At 46.8% G+C, this 20,735-nt stretch overlaps 1 protein-coding gene across 2 annotated transcripts in view; it reads left to right on the top strand.

Annotated features, from left to right (window-relative positions):
- LOC122561909 (proton channel OTOP3-like) overlaps positions 1–20,735 on the top strand; it is a 36,013-nt gene that overhangs the window by 11,850 nt on the left and 3,428 nt on the right. For both annotated transcript variants that reach the window (XM_043714236.2, XM_043714235.2), the window contains exons 4-6: positions 6,806–6,864; positions 13,793–13,923; positions 18,897–19,819. In XM_043714236.2, the coding sequence (XP_043570171.2) occupies positions 6,806–6,864; positions 13,793–13,923; positions 18,897–19,819 (1,113 nt within the window). The remainder of the gene's footprint in view (positions 1–6,805; positions 6,865–13,792; positions 13,924–18,896; positions 19,820–20,735) is intronic.

The following is a 20,735-nucleotide window of genomic DNA, read 5'->3' as shown; positions in this document are numbered from 1 at the left end:
CACCCTAATTCTAACCTCGTCCTTGCCCTAAACTTAACCCTAACCTTCACCCTAACCCAAACCCGAACCCTAAACCTCACCCTAACCCTCACCCACACCCAACCCTCTCCCTAACCCTTACCAACACCCAAATCCTCACTAACACCCTAACCCTAACCCTCCCCCAACTCAAACCATCAGCCTAACCCTAACCCTCACACTTACCCTTACCTAACCCTAACCCAAACACTCATCCTGATCCTCACCCTAACCATAGACCTAATGCTAACCCTATCACCCTGAACCTAACCCTAACCCTGAATCTAACCCTAACCCTAACCCTATCACACTCACTCTGAGCCTAAACCTAACTCCAACCTACAGCCTAACCCTAACGTAACCCTAATCCTAACCTTAACCCTAAGACTAACACGAACCCTAATCTAATCCTGACCCTGACCCTCACCCTCACCCTAACCCCAACCATAATTCTAACCTGAACCTTCTCCCTAACCCTCAGCCACACCCAGCTTTCTCCCTAACCCTCACCAACACCCTAATCCTCACCCAGACCCTAACCATAACCCTAAACCTAACCCACAACCAACCCTCTCCCTAACCCTCACCAACACCCTGATCCTCACCCACACCCTAACCCTAACCCTCTCAACCTAATGACATCCTCGTTCCTTAAACCTAAGCCAAAACCTCTCTCTCACACGACCCTAGCCCTAGCCCTTGTCCTAACTCTGACCTAACCTTAACCCTCACCCTAACCCTTACCCAATCCTAAACGTGACTCTAACCCTAACCCTGACCGTAACCCTAACACACAACCCAACACTCGCCCTCGCCCTCGCCCTCGCCCTCGCCCTAGCCCTAGCCCTAGCCCTAGCCCTAGCCCTAACCCTAAACTAAACCTAACCCTCACTCTAACCCTCACCCTAGCCCCCACCCAACCCTAAAGTAAACCCTCACCCTAATCCTTACCCTAACCACAGCCCTAAACCTAACCCTAACCATCACCTGAATGCTAACCCTAATACACAATCTAACCCTAACCCGAAGCCAAAACCTAAGTCTCACCAAAACACCAACCCAAACCCTAACCCCATTCCTAACCTTAAGCATAACACTAACACTTACTCACACCCTAACCCTACCCCTAACTTTAACCCTAACCCTCTCACCCTAATGACATCCTTTTTCCTTAAATCTAACCCAAAACCTCTCTCTCTCACGAACCCTGACTCTAACCCTAACCCTGACTCTACCCATACTCTAATTCTAACCCTAACCCTAATCCTAACCCTAACCTTAACCTCACCCTAATCCTAACACTAGCCATAGCCCTAACTCTGACCTAATCTTAACCCTCACCCGAACGCTAACCCAATCCTAAACATAACCCTAACTCGGACCCTAACCCTCACCCACAACCCCATCCCCACCCCCACCCTAATCCTAACCACAGCCCTAAACCTAACCCTAACCCGAATGTTAACCCTAATACACAATCTAACCCTAACCCGAAGCCAAAACCTAAGTCTCACCAAAATATCAACCCAAACCCAAACCCCATTCCTAACCCTAAGCATAACACAAACGTTTACTCACACCTTTACCCTAACCCTAACCTTAACACTAACCCTATAACCCTGACCCTAACCCTGACCTAACCCTAAACTTAACCCTAACCCTAACCCTCAAACTAACCCTAACCCTATGCCTAAACCCAACCCTAAACCTCGCCCTAAAATTAAACGTAACCCTAATCCTAATCCACAACTCTCACCCTAACCCTCATGCTAACCCTCACCGATTCTAACCTAATCCTAAACATAACCTTAACCCTATATATCACCCTAACCCTCACCCTAACCCTAGCCCTATCCCTAACCCTAACCCCGACCCCTAAAGTAAACCCTCACCTAATCCTCACCTAACCCTCACCCTAAACCTCACCCGAACCCTTACCTTCACCCAAACCCTGATATCCCCTTTCCTTAACCCTAACCCAAAATCTCACTCTCACACTAGCCCTGACTCTAACCCTAACCCTAATTCAAACCCATACTCTAATTCGAACCCTAAACCTCCCCCTAATGCTAACACTAACCCTCACCCTATCCCTCACCCTATCCCTCACCCTGTCCCTCACCCTATCCCTCACCCTATCCCTCACCCTAATCCTAACCCTCAATCTAACCCTCAATCTAACCCTCAATCCAACCCTCACCCTAACCCTAACCCTCACTCTAACCCTCACTCTAACCCTAACCCTCACTCTAACCCTCACCCTTACCATAACCCTCACCCTAACCCTAATCCAAAACCTCACTTTCGCCCTAACCCTAATCCTAATTCTAAACCTAACCCTCACCTAACACTGACTTGAACCCTAACCCTACCCTAACCCTCACCCTTTCCCAATCCTAACCCTAACCCAATTCGCACCCTAACCCTACTCCTAACCCTCGCACGAAACCTAACCCTATATATTACCCTTACCATCACTCTAACCCTAAGCTAACCCTAACCCTAACCCTCACCCTAACCCTAACGCAAAACTTAACTTGAACCCAAATCTTAACCCTACCCCTAACCCTCACCCTTAACCCAATCCTCCCCCTCCCCCTCCCCCTCACTCCACCTCTAACATTGACACTCAACCTCACTTTAATCCTAACTATAACCCTCACGCTCAGCCTTACCCTCACCCTAACTCATACTTACCCTAAACCTCATCCTAACCTCAACTCTAAAACAAAACCATGCCTTAAACTGCTCCCTCAGCCTGATCCTAAGGTGATCTTAAACCGAACCCTAAGTATCAAGCTAACCTCAACCCCAAGCCTAACCCTAACCCTCACATTCAACCTAAACCTAACTCTAACCCTACACCTAACCTTAACTCTCAAGATGACCAAATCCCTCATCCGCACCCTCAACCTAACTTTAACCCAACCATATCCCTAACTCTACGCTGACCCTACCCCAAGCCCTAACTCTCACCCTCATCCTACCCTAACTCAACCATCGCTCTAATACTAACCCTCACCTTCATTGTGACCCTAACAATACCTCTCACCCTTAATCCTTACCTGAACTTTCATCCTTATGCTAGCCATATCCAGTCTCCCATATCCTATCCCTAACGCTAACCCTAACTCTCAGTCACACTCTAAACCTAATCTTAATTCTAGGTCTAACCCTAAACCCATCCCTAATTTTCAGCTGCACTCTAAATCTAACTTTACCTCTATCCTTAGCCCCAACTCTAACCCCAAACCTCATCCTCACCCTAATCCTAACCCTAACGCCAGCCCTAACCCCAAGCATATGTCTAACCCAGACCCTAGCCCAGACCCTCACCTCAATCCTCAAGGCAGCCCTAACCCTAACCCGAACATCAACCCATACCCTAACCCGAACATTAATGCTAAACTTTACCCAAATCTTAACTATATCCCGTACCCTCATCATCTCACTCACCCACACCCACATCCTCAACTTCACCCTCACACTAACTCTAATCCTAACTCTAACCCATATCCTAACCTAAACCTATTTCTAACCCTCATCCTAATCCTATCTCTAACTTTAAGCCTTACCCTAACCCTAACGCCAACCCTAACAATACCATAACCATGCCACCAACCTTCAGTCGTCCCTAACACTAATTATAATCCTAACCTTAACCTTAACCCTCATCCTAACCCTATCCTTTTGCCTTATCCCTAACCCTAAACACAGCTCTCAACCTCATTCTAAACCTAACCCTAACTCTAATCTTATCCCTAAACCTAACCGTCATTCTTATCCTGACCGTGATCACAACACTATCCTAAAGGTAGCCATAACTCTATACCTAAGTCTCATGCTCAGCCCAACCCTAACCCTGATTCTAATCCTAACCCTAATGCTCACCCTCACCCTTACTCTAACCCTAAGCCCTCATGCCAACCGCAAGGTTCACACTAACCTTAATTCTCTCCCTCAGCCTCATCCTAACCCTATCTCAAACCCTAACCCTAACTCTTGCTCTACTAACCCAACTTTCATATTAACCCTAACACTATCCCTCACCCTAACCCTGACTCTTACTCTAACTCTCATTATAACCCTTAAGAGCTTATCTAACACCCCCTTGAATATATCTGTATTTTCCATCTCAACCATTCCCTGTCATAGTGACACTTTATTAGTCCATGGTCTATCTATGGCCTTTGGTGCTGGTCTCTCCAGCAAATGACAACATACACTTTACATCTGCCATGTTCAAGGTATCTATCCAGTTAGTCCTCAATCGTCTCTGTGCTCATGTGAACAGAACCAGCATCTTTCCTGTTGGGTTTTAAGCTCTCGGTTTTACTCTCATTCTGGTAAATGATTTGTATCTTCACCAGTGCCTTCATTGGAACGGAGGAACAGGAGGAGGCCATTCAGCCCCTTGAGCCTGTTCCACCATTTAACAAGATGGTGGCTGCTCTGTGGTCTGCCTTCGGCCCACATCCCTTCATACCATTGCGAAAAAAATAGATTTACCTCAGACTTAAAACTAATAACTGATCCAACAACCACTGCTGTTTGTGGAAGAGAGTTCCTCACATCTCCTACCCTTTGTGTATAGAGGTGTTTCCTAATCTCTCTCCTGTACTGATTAGCCCTAATTCCCAGATTATGCCCCTAGTTCCAGAAGTCCCAACCAGTGAAACTAGTTTATACATTCAATTATCTATGGTATGGAGAGGCTTCCAGGAATAGTTCTTTGGGATAGAATTAATAGTTAATGGAAAAAGTGTGTCAGTTGGGAAGATTCGTTGCAGATTTCTAAAAGGAAAATGTTTTGAAGAGGTAGAGGAAAGGCTTGATGAACATAATACTGTTGATGTGGTTTACATGGACTTCCAGAAAGTGTTTGATACAGTGTCACACAACAGACTTGTGAGGAAAGACGCAGGTCACGGAATCAGGGAGACAGAAACAACATGTGTACAGGACTGGCTGAGGGAGAGGAAACAGCCAGTCGAGGCTAAGGGATAGTTTTTGGTCTGGAGGAAGATTTGTAGTGGAATTCCCAATATTGAGAAGGTTTGGTTTTCCCGATGTGCACTAATGATCTGGGTCTTCAGAATTTGCAGATGACATGGAACTTGGAAGAATTATAAATTCAGAGAACAGTGTGTGAACTCCAAAAGGACATTGACGAGGTGGTGGAGGGAGTGGATAGGTGGCAGATGAAGTTCAATACAGAGAAATGTCTGGAGTTGCCCTCGGAAGAACATAGGAAGATAATATAAAATCAGGGGGGGTACAATTCTAAAGGGAGTACAGGAGCAGGGACCTGGGTTGATGTGTGCACAGATCATTGAAGGCAGCAGGACAGGTGAAGGGAGCAGTTAGCAAAGGACCTGGTGTTAGCTCCTTTATTAACAGGAGCATAGAGCACGAGGTGGTACTTAACTTACACAAGAGACTCGTTAGACCTCAGTATTGCATACAGTTCTGAACACATTATAGGGAGGATGTGAACACATCCTGAAGCAATTTATAAGAATAATTCCAGGGACAGAAGAAGGCTAGGAGGAGATCTGATAGACGGTGTCAAAATGAGGAGTAGGCTGGACAGAGCAGATAAGAAGAAATTGTTCCCAGTAATAAAATGTTCAAGAACGAGAGACCAGAGATTTAAAGTGACCTGCGGACGTAGTTTTTTTTTCACATGGTGGGTAGTTAGGATCTGGAACAGACTGCTTGGAAATATGATGGAGGCAGGTTCAACTGAGGATGGTTACAGAGGGGCTGTGGATGGTTACTTCAATGGAAACAATGTGCAGGGTTATGGGGAGAGGCAGAAGAATGATACTGAGTCAAAATGCTCAGAGAGCTGGTGCAGATATGATGGGCTGAATAACTTTCTGAACATAATTCTGAACACTGACCTGCCCAGTGGTCTGAAGTGTGCTGCACCCAAGTGTGCTACACGAGGTTAACATGAACTCTCTGGTTTTTAACTCCCTTGAGAAATGACACCTCCCAGTACTGTGTTCGCTTTTTCTTATGAACCTCTTGCAGGAACATCTCGGCTCTAAATTGCAGCCTTCATTCCTCAGTTACCTCAGAGACTCATCTGCATATTCATCAAAACTCTACCTCTATTGATTTCAGGGCCATAGCACAAATGGTATTAACGTTATTTATTTCAGTGTGATTCTCTGTCCATCACAGCCCAGTTGGCGCCATCTGCAAATTCTGAGATTATGAATGGGCTGTCACCATGGCAACCTGATGTTCCCCTCAGTCGCTGCCCAATTCTCCGTATCCACATTCCAGCTGGAGGTCAGGGGATCAGTCAAGGGAATTATTTGCACTTTATTCTACACCGGGACAGCAATAGCAGCAGCTCCAGTAGCTGGGCTTATCTACCTGAGCAGGCTGAGATCGCTCAGTACGAGAAGCCTACAACAGGCCCAGTTTCCCACGGCAGTCACAACAAGACTGGCTTATCTCCATCTCTTCAGTCATCCAATCAGACAGAAGGCAACTGAAACATCCCTCAGTCAAGTTACAAATCAATACGCAAGAGAATCCAAGGGGAAATTTAGCTAAAACTAAAGAACTGTGGATGCTGGAGATGTGAATCAAACAATAACAGAAAGTGCTGGAGAAACTCAGTAGGTCTGGCAGCATCTGAGGAGAGAGAAACAGAGTTCTGACAAAGGTCACTGGACTCAACTGCTACGTTTCTCAAGAGATTTAGCTACTTATTCAAGAATGGTTGAAACCCAGTTGAAAATCTCTTCTATTTCTCTATTATTTTCAGACCTACATCTTGTGGTTTCACTCGAAAGATTGCTTCCATACATACCGTAATGTCACCAGGTAAGACCTGTCTCTCTGACTGACGTGTTCAATGAGGAGTAGATTGGAACTGGGCTTCCAGTTGGAGCCAGAACTGGAGCTTGCCCACTGACTCTAAGGGCCTCACAACAAATGATCTTGGTTTAATTAAGGTCTTTAAAATGATGAAAGGTTTTGATCGAGTGGATGTGGAGGGAATATTTTCTACTGTGGGTCAATATTAAATAAAAAATCCAAAAGAATCCACTTCCAGAGAGCAGGAAGAAAGTGTAACTCACTCCCACAAGTATCAGAGAATCCTACAGCATGGGAACAGGCTGTTCAGCCCATCGAGTCTACACTGACCCTCCAATGAGCATTGCAGACCCACCCCATCCCTTTAACCCTGCATTTCCCTTGGCTTACCCACTCAGCCTAGACATCCCTGGATACTATGGATAATTTCCCATGGCCAATCCACCTAACCTGCACATCTTTGGACTGTGGGGGGAAACCAGAGCATTCAGAGGAAACCCACGCAGATGCAAGGAGAATATTGCAAACTCCACACAGACACTTGCCCAAGGCTGGAATCGACCCCAGATCCCTGGTGCTGTGAGGTAGCAGTGCTCATCACTGAGCCACCAGTAAGAGAGTAGCTGAAGTAAGTAGTATCAATGAATTGAAGGGGAAACGGAGAAAGGATATGTGAAAGAAGGCCTCAGAGAGTGACAGTGGTAGAGTTAGATGAGGAAAGATGGGAGGAGGCTCAGTGGGAGCATAAACACCAGCATGAACTGGATGGGCTGAATGGCCTATTTCTCTGCCACACATCCTACATAATCCCATGTAATTTACTGGAGAAGCAGAGAGATGTAAAAACAGGGCTAATGAAAGACAAGGTCACTCCTGGTGGGGCAAAGTTCACAGGAGATCTGAATGAAAGAACAGCAGAGAAAGACTTCAAAGGAGCATAGAGCTAGAGGAGGTGTGTGTCTGTGTGTGAGAGTGAGTGTGTGTTTCGGTGTGTGTGTGTGTATGTGAGAGAGAGTGAAAGGGGGAAGGAGACAGGAACGCTGATCCCGCGGGTGAAGATGGAATCCAGCGTGACCCGCTCACCTCCTACAAAAACAATATAAAACTGGACAGAACGAGCAGAGGGGACCACCCCCACCTGCCCAACCTCTTGTTGAATATTAATGCGATCACAGCTTCCACACACTAATCCATAACCTCACAACCCTCTGTGTAAAAAAGCGTTGTAATGCTGTCCATCCTGTTGTAATCAATCTTCAACTGTCACCCTCTTAATTTCAAACTCTTGCATCACTGAAAACAGCTTGTTTCCATTCCCTGTGTCCCCTCCCTCATACAGCCTCTCCTCCAGTGTTATCCCGGACAGCTCCCCTCCCCACCCTCAGTCTGGTTATTATCCCGGCCAGCTCTCCTCCCCCATCCTCGGTCTGGTTATTACCCTGTCACAGTGCCTCTGCCTTGGCGACACCCTGAATAAATAGAGAATTTATTCATCCTTTTTGACTCCAGGAAGGGTATTATTAAACTGGTGAAGGCTCAGGACAGATTTACCAGGATGTTGCCAGCTATGGAAGGTAGAGGTACAAGAAGAAGCTGGGTATGGTGGGACTTTTTTCACTGGAGCAGAGGAGGTTGAGGGGTGATCTTATGGAGGTTTATAAGATCATGAGGGGCATTGATAAGGTGATTGTCAGGTGTCTTTTCCCGAAGCTGGAGGATTTCAAGACAAGGGAGCATATTTTAAGGTGAGAGGAGGAAGATTTAAAAAAGACATGAGGGACAATTTCTTTACACAGAGGCTGGTTTGTGTGTGGAATGAACAGAAGGAGAATGCGCAAACTCCACACAGACAGTCGCCCGAGGCTGGAATTGAACCTGGGACCCTGATGCAACAGTGCTAACCACTGAGCCACCATGCCGCCCCATGGAGGAGAATTAGTCCTAAACTTCACTTGGTACCACTTGAGGTACGCCTTGTTCTCCACAATTTTAATAAATCCCATCTTCACATGCCTTCACCCTCACCCAGCCAGGATCAATGTGACTTTCTGGGGCAGGCTGATCTCACCAAGCTGGAAAAGTTTCTTTGGCCAGCTCTGAATTGCACTCTGTCATCCTTTGAAATATTCTTTAGCGTTGAGTGTTGCCAAAAGAGTTTTTAGGGTGGTCTCCTCTATATTGGGGGAAACAAAATGTCAACTGGGTGACTGCTTTGCAGAACACCTACGTTCTGTCTGCAAAAAAAGACCCTGAGCTTACAGCTGCTTTCCACTTTAACACCCCACCCTGTTCCCTGGCTAACACCTCGATCTCAGGTTTGCTGCAGTGTTCCACTGAAGCTCAGCACAAGCTGAAAGAACAGCACCTCACTTTCCACGTGGGGACCCTGCCGCCTTCTGGACTCAATATTGAGTTCAATAACTTTAGGGCCTGAGTGCCTTTCCTCCACCCCACAAAACAGGCCTTGGCATTACATGGACTGCTACTGCACATGGCCCACTGTCAACTACTAACAGTTCCCAACAGCAGCCATTCACTCTCCTTGGCTGGTCTCTAGCCATTCAATTGTCCAAGTGTTTTTCCTTCTCATTGAGTTCTATCGTTTACTCCTCCCCCACCCCCGTCCCATCCTATCTTCGGCTTAAGAACATTTCCCAGTTGCCATCAGTCCTGAGGAATGGTCACTGGACCTGAGATGTTAACTCTGATTTCTCTCCACAGATGCTGCCAGCCCTGCTGAGCTTTTCCAACAGTTTCTGTTTTTGTTTCTGACTTGCAGCAGTGTTTTGTGCTTTCTGTGGAGGTTTTAGGGTTTGCTGTCTGCAGCATTCATTTCCCTTCTTCTGCTGATCACCAGGCTGCGGCCCTGCTCTTTGTTTCATCGAGATATGTGGTCTCGAATACGTCAGGTTGGCTGAGATTAGATTAGATTCCCTACAGTGTGGAAACAGGCCTGTCCTCGGATTTTGCCTGTCCTTGGATGCTGCCTGAACTGCTGTGCTCTTCCAGCACCACTAATCCAGAATCTGGTTTTCAGCATCTGCAGTCATTGTCTTTACCTTCGGCCCAACGGGTCCACACCGACCCTCCGAAGAGTAACCCACCCAGACCCATTTCCCTCTGACTAATTGACCTAACACTACGCGCAATTTAGCATGGCCAATTCACCTGACCTGCACATCTTTGGACTGTGGGAGGAAACCCACGCAGACACGGGGAGAATGTGCAAACTCCACACAGACAGTCACCCGAGGCTGGAATTGAACCTGAGACCCTGGTGCTGTGAGGCAGCTGTGCTAACCACTGAGCCATTGTAAGTTTTATGGAGTAAACGAGATGTGGTTTGTGTTGCTGTAACCTGTTGTAAGACCAGACTGTACATTAAGAAAAGGGCTTGCCTCCCTCCATGTGACAGTCTCATGGTCAGTATTGACCCCTTTTAGATCCCTCCATGTGGGTATACAGCAATCCCCACTTGATCATTCCCACTGGGCAGGGCAAGCAGCTCTGGTGATTGATGGGGATGGAAGGTGGGTTGCCAGGAGCAGCTCCAGGCCGAGCTAAAACCCAACCTCGTGAAGTTACAAAATGTTTACATAGGTGTTAAACACTGAAAGCATTTGGCTACACAGCAAAGTGATCCCACTACCAACGAATCAGATCTAAGCTCTGCAGTCCTGCCACATCCAGTCGTGAACGGTGGTGGACAACTAACTGGGGAGGAGAAGATTCCACGGATATCCCCATCTTCAGCAATGGGCGAGCCCAGTACAGCGGATAAAAGATAAGGTTGAACTATTCACAGCAATCTTCAGCCAGAAGTGCCGAGTGGGTGATCCATCACAGCCTCCTCCAGTGGTCCCCAGCGTCACAGATACCAGTCTCCAGCCAATTTGATTCACTCCACGTGATGTCAGGGAACATTTGGAGGCACTGGATATTTGCCCTGACAATATTCTGGCGATGGGACTGAAGACTTGTGCTCCTGAACTTGCTGCTCCCCCAGCCAGCTGTTCCAGTGCAGTTATAACACTGGCATCTACCTGATAATTGCCCAAGTTATGTGTTGTACACAAAAAGCAGGACAAATCTAACCCAGTCAATTACTGCCACATCAGTCTACTGTTGATCATCAGTAAAGTGATGGAAGGTGTCAGTAACAGGGCTATCAGGCAGAACCCGCTCAGCAATAACCTGCTCAGTGATGCCCAGTTTGGGGTCCACCAGGGTCACTCAGCTCCTGACCTCATTACAGCCTCGGTTCAAACATGGACAGTGCAGCTGAATCCCCCAGGGGAGGGGAGAGGGACAGCCCTTGACATCAAGGCTGCATTCAACTGAGTGTGACATCAAGGAGCCCTGGCAAAACTGGAATCCATGGGTATCAGGGGGCAATCTCTCCACTGGTTGAACTCACACCTGGCACATAGGAAGATGGTTGTGGTTGTTGGAGGTCAGTCATCTCAGCTCCAGGACATCTCTGCAGGAGTTCCTCAGGGTAGTGTCCTCGGCCCAACCATCGACAGCTGCTTCATCAATGACCTTCCCTCCATCACAAGGTCAGACGTGGGGATTCTGCAATCATGAGCTAACATGCTCAGCACCATTCGCAACTCCTCAGACACTGAAGCAGTCCATGTTCAAATGCAACAAGATCTGGACAATTCCAGGCTCAGGCTGACAAGTGGCAAGTAACATTCACACCACACAAATGCCAGGCTATGACCATCACCAGTAAGAGACAATCTAACCACCACTCCTTGATATTCAATAGTGTTACCATCACTGAATCCTCCACAATCAACATTCATGGCTTACCATTGACCACCTCAACTGGATTCACCACATAAATGCAGTGGCTACAAGAGCAGGTCAGAGGCTAGGAATACCACAGCAAGTAACTCCCTAAATCCTGTCCACCATCTACAAGGCACAAGTCAGTAGTGTGATGGAACTTGTCTGGATGAATACAGCACCAACAACGATCAAGAAGCTTGACACCATCCAGAAGAAAGCAGCCCACTTGATTAGCACCACATCCACAATCATCCACTCCCTCCGCACTAACACTCAATAGCAGCAGTGTGTACTGTCTACAAGATACACTACAGAATTCACCAAGGCTCCTTAGACAGCACCTTCCAAACCCACGATCATTTCCATCGAGAAGGACAAGGGCAGGAGATACAGAGGAACACCACCTCCTGCAAGTTCCCCTCCAAGCCTCTCACCATCCTGCCTTGGAAATATACTGCTATTCCTTCAGTGTGACTGGATTCCCTCTCGAGGGGCATTGTGGGTCAACCCACAGCAGCAGTTCACCTTTTCCAGGGCAATTAGGGATAGGCAATAAATGGCAGCCTGGCTAGCATGACTCCTGTCGCAAGTACCATTGTTTTAAACAGCTCCACAGTAAAGCTACATAAGCATAGCATCCAGAGTGTACTCAGTGTAATTGGTGAGGCGGATACTGGCAGCTTGTATTTAGATGTCTTCCAGGAGGTCCTGCCAAATGACTGCCCTTCCACCATCTCCTCACCCCCTTTCCCCATCAAACAGGATCTCCCCACATCTGATATGTTTACAACCAGTTTGTCTAAGGATGTTCAAGTTTATGAGAAACAATTTCTCACACACAAAGCCATGCTGGCATTCCCTCGTCAGTCCTTGTCTCTCCAAACGCATGTAAATCCTATCTCTCAGAACTTAAATACTGACAGGGTGGTTAAAAAGGCATTTAGTACGCTTGCTTCATTGCTCAGTTGTTTGAGTATAGGAGTTGGGACGTTATGTTGAGGTTCGACAGTACTGTGTCCAGTTCTGATCATCCACTTATAGGAAGGACATAATTAGGCTGGAGAAGTTTCGGCAGAGATTTACCAGGATGTTGCCGGGTATGGAAGGTTTGAGTTATGGAGAAGGGCTGGATAGGCTGGGGCCTTTTCCACTGGAGTGTAGGAGATTGAGAGGTGACCTGATAGAAGTTTATAAAATAACAAGCGGTATAGATAGAGTTAATGGCAGTTGTCTTTACCCTAGGGTGGGGGATTTCAAGATGAGGGGGCACATTTTTAAGGTGAGAGGAGAGAGATTTAAAAAAGATTTGAAAGGCAACTGTTTTACACAGAGGATGGTTTGCTTATGGAATGACCTTCCTGAGGAAGTGGTGGATGTGGGTACAGTTACAACATTGAAAAGACATTTGGATAAGGACATGGATAGGGAAGGTTTGGAGGGATATAGGCCAGGAACGGGGAGGTGGGACTGACTTAGTTTGGGATTAGGTTCAGCATGGACTGGTTGGACCGAAGGGTCTGTTTCCGTGCTGTATGACTCTATGACTAAATGATGATAAACCCCTCAGTTGAGAAAAGCATTATTTAATAGACTCCCACGTCCGTTTTCTATCTGGGATGTAGCTTGCTACAGTGGCTAAGATATCTCACTGAGGGTTTGAGTTTGAGACAGACTGGTCAAAGAGAAGGAGAAAGTGAGGTCTGCAGATGCTGGAGATCAAAGTTGAAACTTTATTGCTGGAACAGCACAGCAGGTCAGGCAGCATCCAGGGAACAGGAGATTCGACGTTTCGGGCACAGGCCCTTCTTCAGGAATGAGCAGAGAGTGTTCAGCAGGAGAAGATAAAAGGTAGGGAGGAGGGACGTGGAGGAGGGGAGTTGGAAATGTGATACCTATCCTCCCCTCCTCCAAGTCCCTCCTCCCTACCTTTTATCTTCTCCTGCTGAACACTCTCTGCTCATTCCTGAAGAAGGGCCTGTGCCCGAAACGTCGAATCTCCTGCTCCTCGGATGCTGCCTGACCTGCTGTGTTTTTCCAGCACCGCTCTCTCCACAATGAGATATTGTTGGACTGGTGCATACCAACATCCCATTAAATACGTTCATGTGAGACTCCTTGTTTCTTCACCTTGCTGTAGGTGTGGGCTCATGTTGACCCTGGCGACAGACCTGGTGCTATGGATGAATGCAGTGACTGATGATTCAATTCACATGGAGTTGGAGGTCAAGGAGCAAACCACACACAATGGGAGCAGAACACAGCATCAAGGTAATTTTGTTTCTGGAGATCCAACAAGCCACAACACACCCATTCCTCGCTTTCCATTTCTCAGCAGTTTGGTTTTGTAAAACAAGAGAGTGGTTTTTCTGTCCCGTTAGTTACTTCCCTGGGACAGGTGACACTGTGCAGGCTGTGAAGTGAAGACATTGTATATCAGCTATTGGCAAAGCCAGGGGAAAAGGCTGCGGATATTGAGTTCCTCAGCTTCATAGCAACAGGGACACAAGGATGAGGCCACTCTCTGTGGAATGTAAAGAGACCTCGGGGAATGCATCCAAAGGTCATCGAAGGTAGCTGGATAATGTGGACTCAGGAGATAATGCTGGAGCTGTTAGGCTGCAGCTAGGGCACTGTTCCAGTTGACACAATACAGGAAAGATGTGAGAGAGGACAGAGGAGACTTCATTGATGCTCTCTGGACTCGAGAATGATAGTTATGATGAAAGACTGGATAGGCTAGAATTGCTAGGTTAGACATTAAGAAGGCTGAGAGGAGATTTAATTGCAATGTATAAAACGAGATATAATAGATAGGTCACTCATGAGAGGTCATGGAGTCATTGAGGTCAACAGCACATACAAACGGCCTTCCAGCCCATTAAGATTGTGCTGGAGAAAAACAACCACTTAACTATTCTAACCCCCCTTAAAGATCTCTAAACAGAGGGCATAGACTAGGCAAGAGCTTGAGAGGGAATTTGAGAGGATTGTTTATCACCCAGTGGTTGGTGGGTGTCTGAGACCTGCTGCCAAAGCAGCGGCAGAGGCAAAAACCATCGGAAAGAATTAAGAAACTCTTCAACACTCACTCAAGGTGTAGACCAGGAGCTGGACAGTGAGATAAGCTACATGCTTATGTCAGTCAGTAAGGGTATGATGGGCCAAATATCCCCCTCCGACGCTGTGAATTTCTACAACTCCATGAATTTACATGGCAAACACCTCACAACATCTCAGCTGATGAAGTGCTTGTTGAAGTGTAGTCACTCGTGAAGTGTAGGAGAAACAGCTGACAGTTTATGGACAGGCAGTTCCCACAACACAACAAAGAATGACCACACTGCTCACGATATCATTCAAGGGATAAATATTGGCCAAAGCAATGGAGAGACATCCATCATTCTTCTTTCAAATCATGACATGGGACCTTTCATGTTGACGAGGGGTCCCAGGACTTTGGGTTAGTGTCTCAATCAAAAGATGCACCAGCAACAGTGCAGCACCCCTTCCGTGCTCCACTGGGGATACCAGCCTAGGTCATAGGTTCAACACTCTGGAGTGGATCTCAAACTCCACAAGCTACTTTTGGGCGGCACGGTGGCACAGTGGTTAGCACTGCTGCCTCACAGCGCCTGAGACCCGGGTTCAATTCCCGCTCAGGCGACTGACTGTGTGGAGTTTGCACGTTCTCCCCGTGTCTGCGTGGGTTTCCTCCGGGGGCTCCGGTTTCCTCCCACAGTCCAAAGATGTGCAGGGTCAGGTGAATTGGCCATGCTAAATTGCCTGTAGTTTTAGGTAAGGGGTAAATGTAGGGGCATGGGTGGGTTGCGCTTCGGCAGGTCGGTGTGGACTTGTTGGGCCAAAGGGCCTGTTTCCACGCTGTAATCTAATCTAATCTAATCTAATCTACTAACTGAGCTACTCATAAGGTTCACCACTCTGGTAGGTGATAAAAAGATTAAAGATTGTGCAAAGATTATCGGGGGTATTCAGGAAGTGGCTTCACCACAGGAAATGACATCACCAACTCAAAGAAACCTAAACACATCAACAGAAAGCAGGAATTATCAGCATTACTTCACCTGAGGCCCACTGAAGATGTTACTTTGTAGGGTGACGAAACATCTGGAAATGAACCTTCCAGCTCAGCAAGCAAACCTACATTCAGAATTCAGGAAAGTTGAGTTGAGGTTAAATATGGAGCAGGCTCGAAGGGTCAAATGGCCCTGCCCCTTGCTCCGATGTTCAGAATTAATCATCAGTTTCACCAAGTTAAAGGCTATGTTTGTCATAATCAATGTGTTTTGGCTTTCTTGTTCATTAATAAAACCTGGAGTGGCTCCCTTTCATCTTAGATAGGAGTCACATTAATCATTCTAGAGACTAAACTGGTCGTGTTTCATATGTGTAACAACTCAATTTGTGGAACGTAAGAACATAAGAAATAGGGTCAGGAGTAGACAGAGTGGGCTTTGATTTTTCAGTAGCAGGACAAGAAGCAAACCTGGAGCTAACAAAGATGTGAATGAGAGGTTCAGCCCCATGTGAGCTAAGATGAGGGTGCTGATGGATAATGTCATAGAGGTGGATTCAGATAGTCTGAGTGGTGCAGAGCTGAGGATGGAAACTCATCTCTGGGTCAAATATGATGCCACAACTCCGAAACAACCGACTTCATCACAGACCATCGGTAGCATGAGGGATGGAGTTGGTGGAAGACTAAAAACAATGGCTTCAATGTTCCCAACATTTATTGCTGAATGTTTTTGCTCAACAACAGGTGGTATGGTGGCTCAGTGGTTAGCACTGCTGCCTCACAGCACCAGAGACCCGGGTTCAATTCCAGCCTCGGGCAAGTGTGTGGAGTTTACACATTCTCCCCGTGTCTGCGTGGGTTTCCTCCCCCAGTCCAAAATTGTGCAGATTAGGGCGGATTGGCCATGCTAAATTGCTCATAGTGTTCAGGGATGTGTAGGTTAGGTGCATTAGTCAGGGGGAAATGTAAAGTAATAGGGCAGGGGAACGGATCTGGGTGGGGTTACTCTTTGGAGGGTTGATGTAGGCTTGTTGGGCCAAATGGCTTGTTCCCACACTATAGAGATTCTATGATTCAACCAGCTCTGGGATGTCAGATAAGCTGTTAGCAGCATTGCGCACTGTCGGAGTTGGAGAAAGGGGGGTTGCTTATTGGTAGAGTTGATAATGGCCAGCATACATGTGAAAGCTAACCAAGGTTTTCAGAGGACATTTCAGAATACCAACTCCCACCTATAAACCACACAGGGAGGTGGTGACCTAGTGACGTTATCACTGGACTGTTAATTCAGAGTAATGTTCTCGGGACCTGGGCTCAAATCCTACAGTGGCAGATGGTAGAATTCAAATTCAATTAAAATCTGGAAATAAGACCCTAGTGATGACTGTGAAACCATTGCTTGTTGTCAGAAAGCCCCATCTGGTTCAGTAATGTCCTTTAGGGAAGGAAACTGTCATCCTTACCTGGTCCAGCCTACATGGGACTCCAGACCCACAGCAAGGTGGTTGCCCTTTGGACAATTAGGGAATGGGGAATAAATGCTGGCCTAACCAGTGATGCCCTCATCCCATGAATGAACAAAGAAAACTCTGCACCATGAAAAGATATTAATTGACATGGCAGCTGCACCCCCGCCCCCACCCCGATAATAAACATTGGAGGCCATGTTGCAGGTTTGTAATGTAGTGAAAAATGACACAAAACAGAAAATACTAGAAATTCTCATTTGGTCAGGAGAGAGAAACAGAGATAAGGTTTCAGGTTGACGATCTTTCATTAGAATTTGGGAAATTGAGTTTGCAAAGTGACAGAGTTTTAAAGTGAACACAGAGGGGAAAACTGGGGAGCGGGGGGGGAGAAGGGAAGAGGGAAGGTCTCTAATTGGGGAGATTAAATGAGAGAAAAGGTGATGGCACAGGAGAAGAGAAGTCAAATGTACAATGGTGAGGCTAATTTGAGAGAAACCTCTTTACTCAGAACATGGTCAGAAAGTGAAGCTCACTAACACAGGGAGAAACTTGAGCAAATAATCTGGGTGGAATATAGAACATAGAACAGTATAGCACAGAATAGGCCCTTCAGCCCACGATGTTGTGCCGACCTTTGATCCTCATGTATGCACCCTCAAATTTCTGTGACCATATGCATGTTCAGCAGTCTCTTAAATGTCCCCAATGACCTTGCTTCCACAACTGCTGCTGGCAACGCATTCCATGCTCTCACAACTCTCTGTGTAAAGAACCCGCCTCTGACATCCCCTCTATACTTTCCTCCATCCAGCTTAAAACTATGACCCCTCGTGTTAGCCATTTCTGCCCTGGGAAATAGTCTCTGACTATCGACTCTATCTATGCCTCTCATTATCTTGTATACCTCAATTAGGACCCCTCTCCTCCTCCTTTTCTCCAATGAAAAAAGTCCGAGCTCAGTCAACCTCTCTTCATAAGATAAGCCCTCCAGTCCAGGCAGCATCCTGGTAAACCTCCTCTGAACCCGCTCCAAAGCATCCACATCTTTCCTATAATAGGGTGACCAGAACTGGACGCAGTATTCCAAGTGCGGTCTAACCAAAGTTTTATAGAGCTGCAACAAGATCTCACGACTCTTAAAACTCAATCCCCCTGTTAATGAAAGCCAAAACACCATATGCTTTCTTAACAACCCTGTCCACTTGGGTGGCCATTTTAAGGGATCTATGTACCTGCACACCAAGATCCCTCTGTGCCTCCACACTGCCAAGAATCCTATCCTTAATCCTGTACTCAGCTTTCAAATTCGACCTTCCAAAATGCATCACCTTGCATTTATCCAGGTTGAACTCCATCTGCCACCTCTCAGCCCATCTCTGCATCTTGTCAATGTCCCGCTGCAGCCTACAATAGCCCTCTATACTGTCAACAACACCTCCAACCTTTGTGTCATCTGCAAACTTGCTGACCCATCCTTCAGTCCCCTCATCCAAGTCATTAATAAAATTTACAAACCGTAGAGGCCCAAGGACAGAGTTGAGGAAGGAGCTGGACAAAGTCGTGAGGGAGAAACAAAGAGGACATGTTGATTTGGTGAGATTAAGTGAAGTAGGAGGCAGCTGTTGTGTTGTGTAAAGACCAGAGGAGATCATATCTTCAAGGTAACTCGACACAGACAGTGGGTACCAAAATATTTCCTGTCGTTCAACTCACCAAATGTGATTTTAATTTTACAGATGACACGAATATTACACGCCACGGCTGTCAGAGTGAACTGTGCACTATTTTTCAGAAGGGTGTGGTTCTGATGTACCCATTTAACATTGAGTACTGCCTTATTGCCTCCACCATGCTTTACATCATGTGGACCAATATCGGGAGGACCATCGATGGGCACGTGATCCACCCAAAGCACAAGTTCAGAGGTCACAGCATCGTTTGGGGGCCAACGTTGGGATGTGTAACCATAATCATTGGACTGTGTATCTTCATCCTGTACCAGGTCAAGATCTCCACAGATCCCACACAGCTCAAACCCTTTGAGCTGTTCTACGGTTACCACATTGTTCTCCTCTCGGTCATGTCGCTGTGCTCTCTGGCTGCTGCAGCCGTGCACAGATGGGAGGAGAGTGGGGTTGACACCAATGAGAATCCTACTCGTAGTTTGGATGTGGTCCTGTTACAGGTAGCTGCTCTCGGCCAGCTCTGTATCTCTTACTTCTCCATTGTGGCCATTGCATTCAGCTCTCTGCGGCTGCCCCTCGACGTTCTCAATCTGACCTACTCCACGCTGATTATCATTGAGCATGTGCTGCAGAACCTCTTCATTATCCAGAGTCTCCATAGACCACATGCCACACAGGAGCTGGCTACAAACTCTGGAGAGAGGGATGAGAAGGACCTCATCGCTGACCCTCAGCAGGAAACACTGGTTCTAGAGGCAGCTCATGGTGTCCATGATCCCACCCCACCAGCAACATTCAACACAAACACAAAGGAACAAGACAACTCAAGCGATCCTAATAGAGCACCAAACTGCTTCTCCAGCCTGGACTTGAGGAGAACTTCCCAAGTGTGCCTCCAAATGGACAACAAATTCAACTGGAGACGGAAATTCCTGAAGGAGATCTCCATGTTTATGCTCATGTCCAACCTCATTGTAAGTTCCCTTTGGTTTCTTTACAATGTTCCCGCTCTTGTGTTTAGCAGCCAGACAGTTCCACGGGACTCAATGCCTTACTGAATGCTCATTCCACCTTTAGCCCAGGCTGACTATCTGAGGGACAGCGGTGGGAGGGCTGGCTTTTGGGTAGATGTCAGTCTGAGAGCCAATATAAGAGATCCCTTGCCACTATGAATAGGAAGAGTTTGGAGGGATATGGTTCGAGTGCTGGCAGGTGGGACTAGATTGGGTTGGGATATCTGGTCAGCATGGAAGGGTTGGACTGAAGGGTCTGTTTCCGTGCTGTACATTTCTATGACGCTATGAAAGGCAGGAGGTTCTCTCTCTCTCTCATTTACCCAAATGTCACTAAAACAGGACAGTCATCTCTTTTGAGGTCATCTTGCCTAACTCACTCCATGGGAAATGTCGAGATCGCATCAGCTCTTTCAGTTACTTTCCAATGAAGCTGAGTAAAGCAAAATCTGGCAGCGATTTCATTGGGTTGACTAAATGCAAGCACATTAAATTAAAATGCCAAGTATGGTCTTTGTAGGATCATGCTGTGTACATTATGCATGGGCATTAGGCTGTCCCGAGGATGTGCAATGTGAACACTTTCCACATCCATCATGTCCTTTTGCAATTAGCAAGATTATCGAAACAGTAAAAATATGGAGTTTGCACGTGCTCCAGTTTCCTCCCACAGTCCAAAAATGTTGAGGTCAGGTGGATTGGCCATGGGAAATTGCCCATAGTTTTCAGGAGTGTGTAGGTTAAGTGCATTAGTCAGGGGCAAATGTTGAGCAATAAGGTAGGGGAATGGCTCAGTGTGGATATGTTGGGCCAAAGGGCCTGTTTCTACACAGTAGGGATTTTATCCTCACAATAATACCAGCCACTCAATCAATAA

The sequence above is a fragment of the Chiloscyllium plagiosum genome, unplaced genomic scaffold (genome assembly GCF_037043375.1).
Source record: "Chiloscyllium plagiosum isolate Xiang-an unplaced genomic scaffold, Cpla_swu_hap1 HiC_scaffold_25, whole genome shotgun sequence".
Classification (NCBI taxonomy): domain Eukaryota; kingdom Metazoa; phylum Chordata; class Chondrichthyes; order Orectolobiformes; family Hemiscylliidae; genus Chiloscyllium; species Chiloscyllium plagiosum.
Note: the sequence above shows the minus strand (reverse complement) of the source record. Positions and strands in the feature narration are given on the sequence as shown.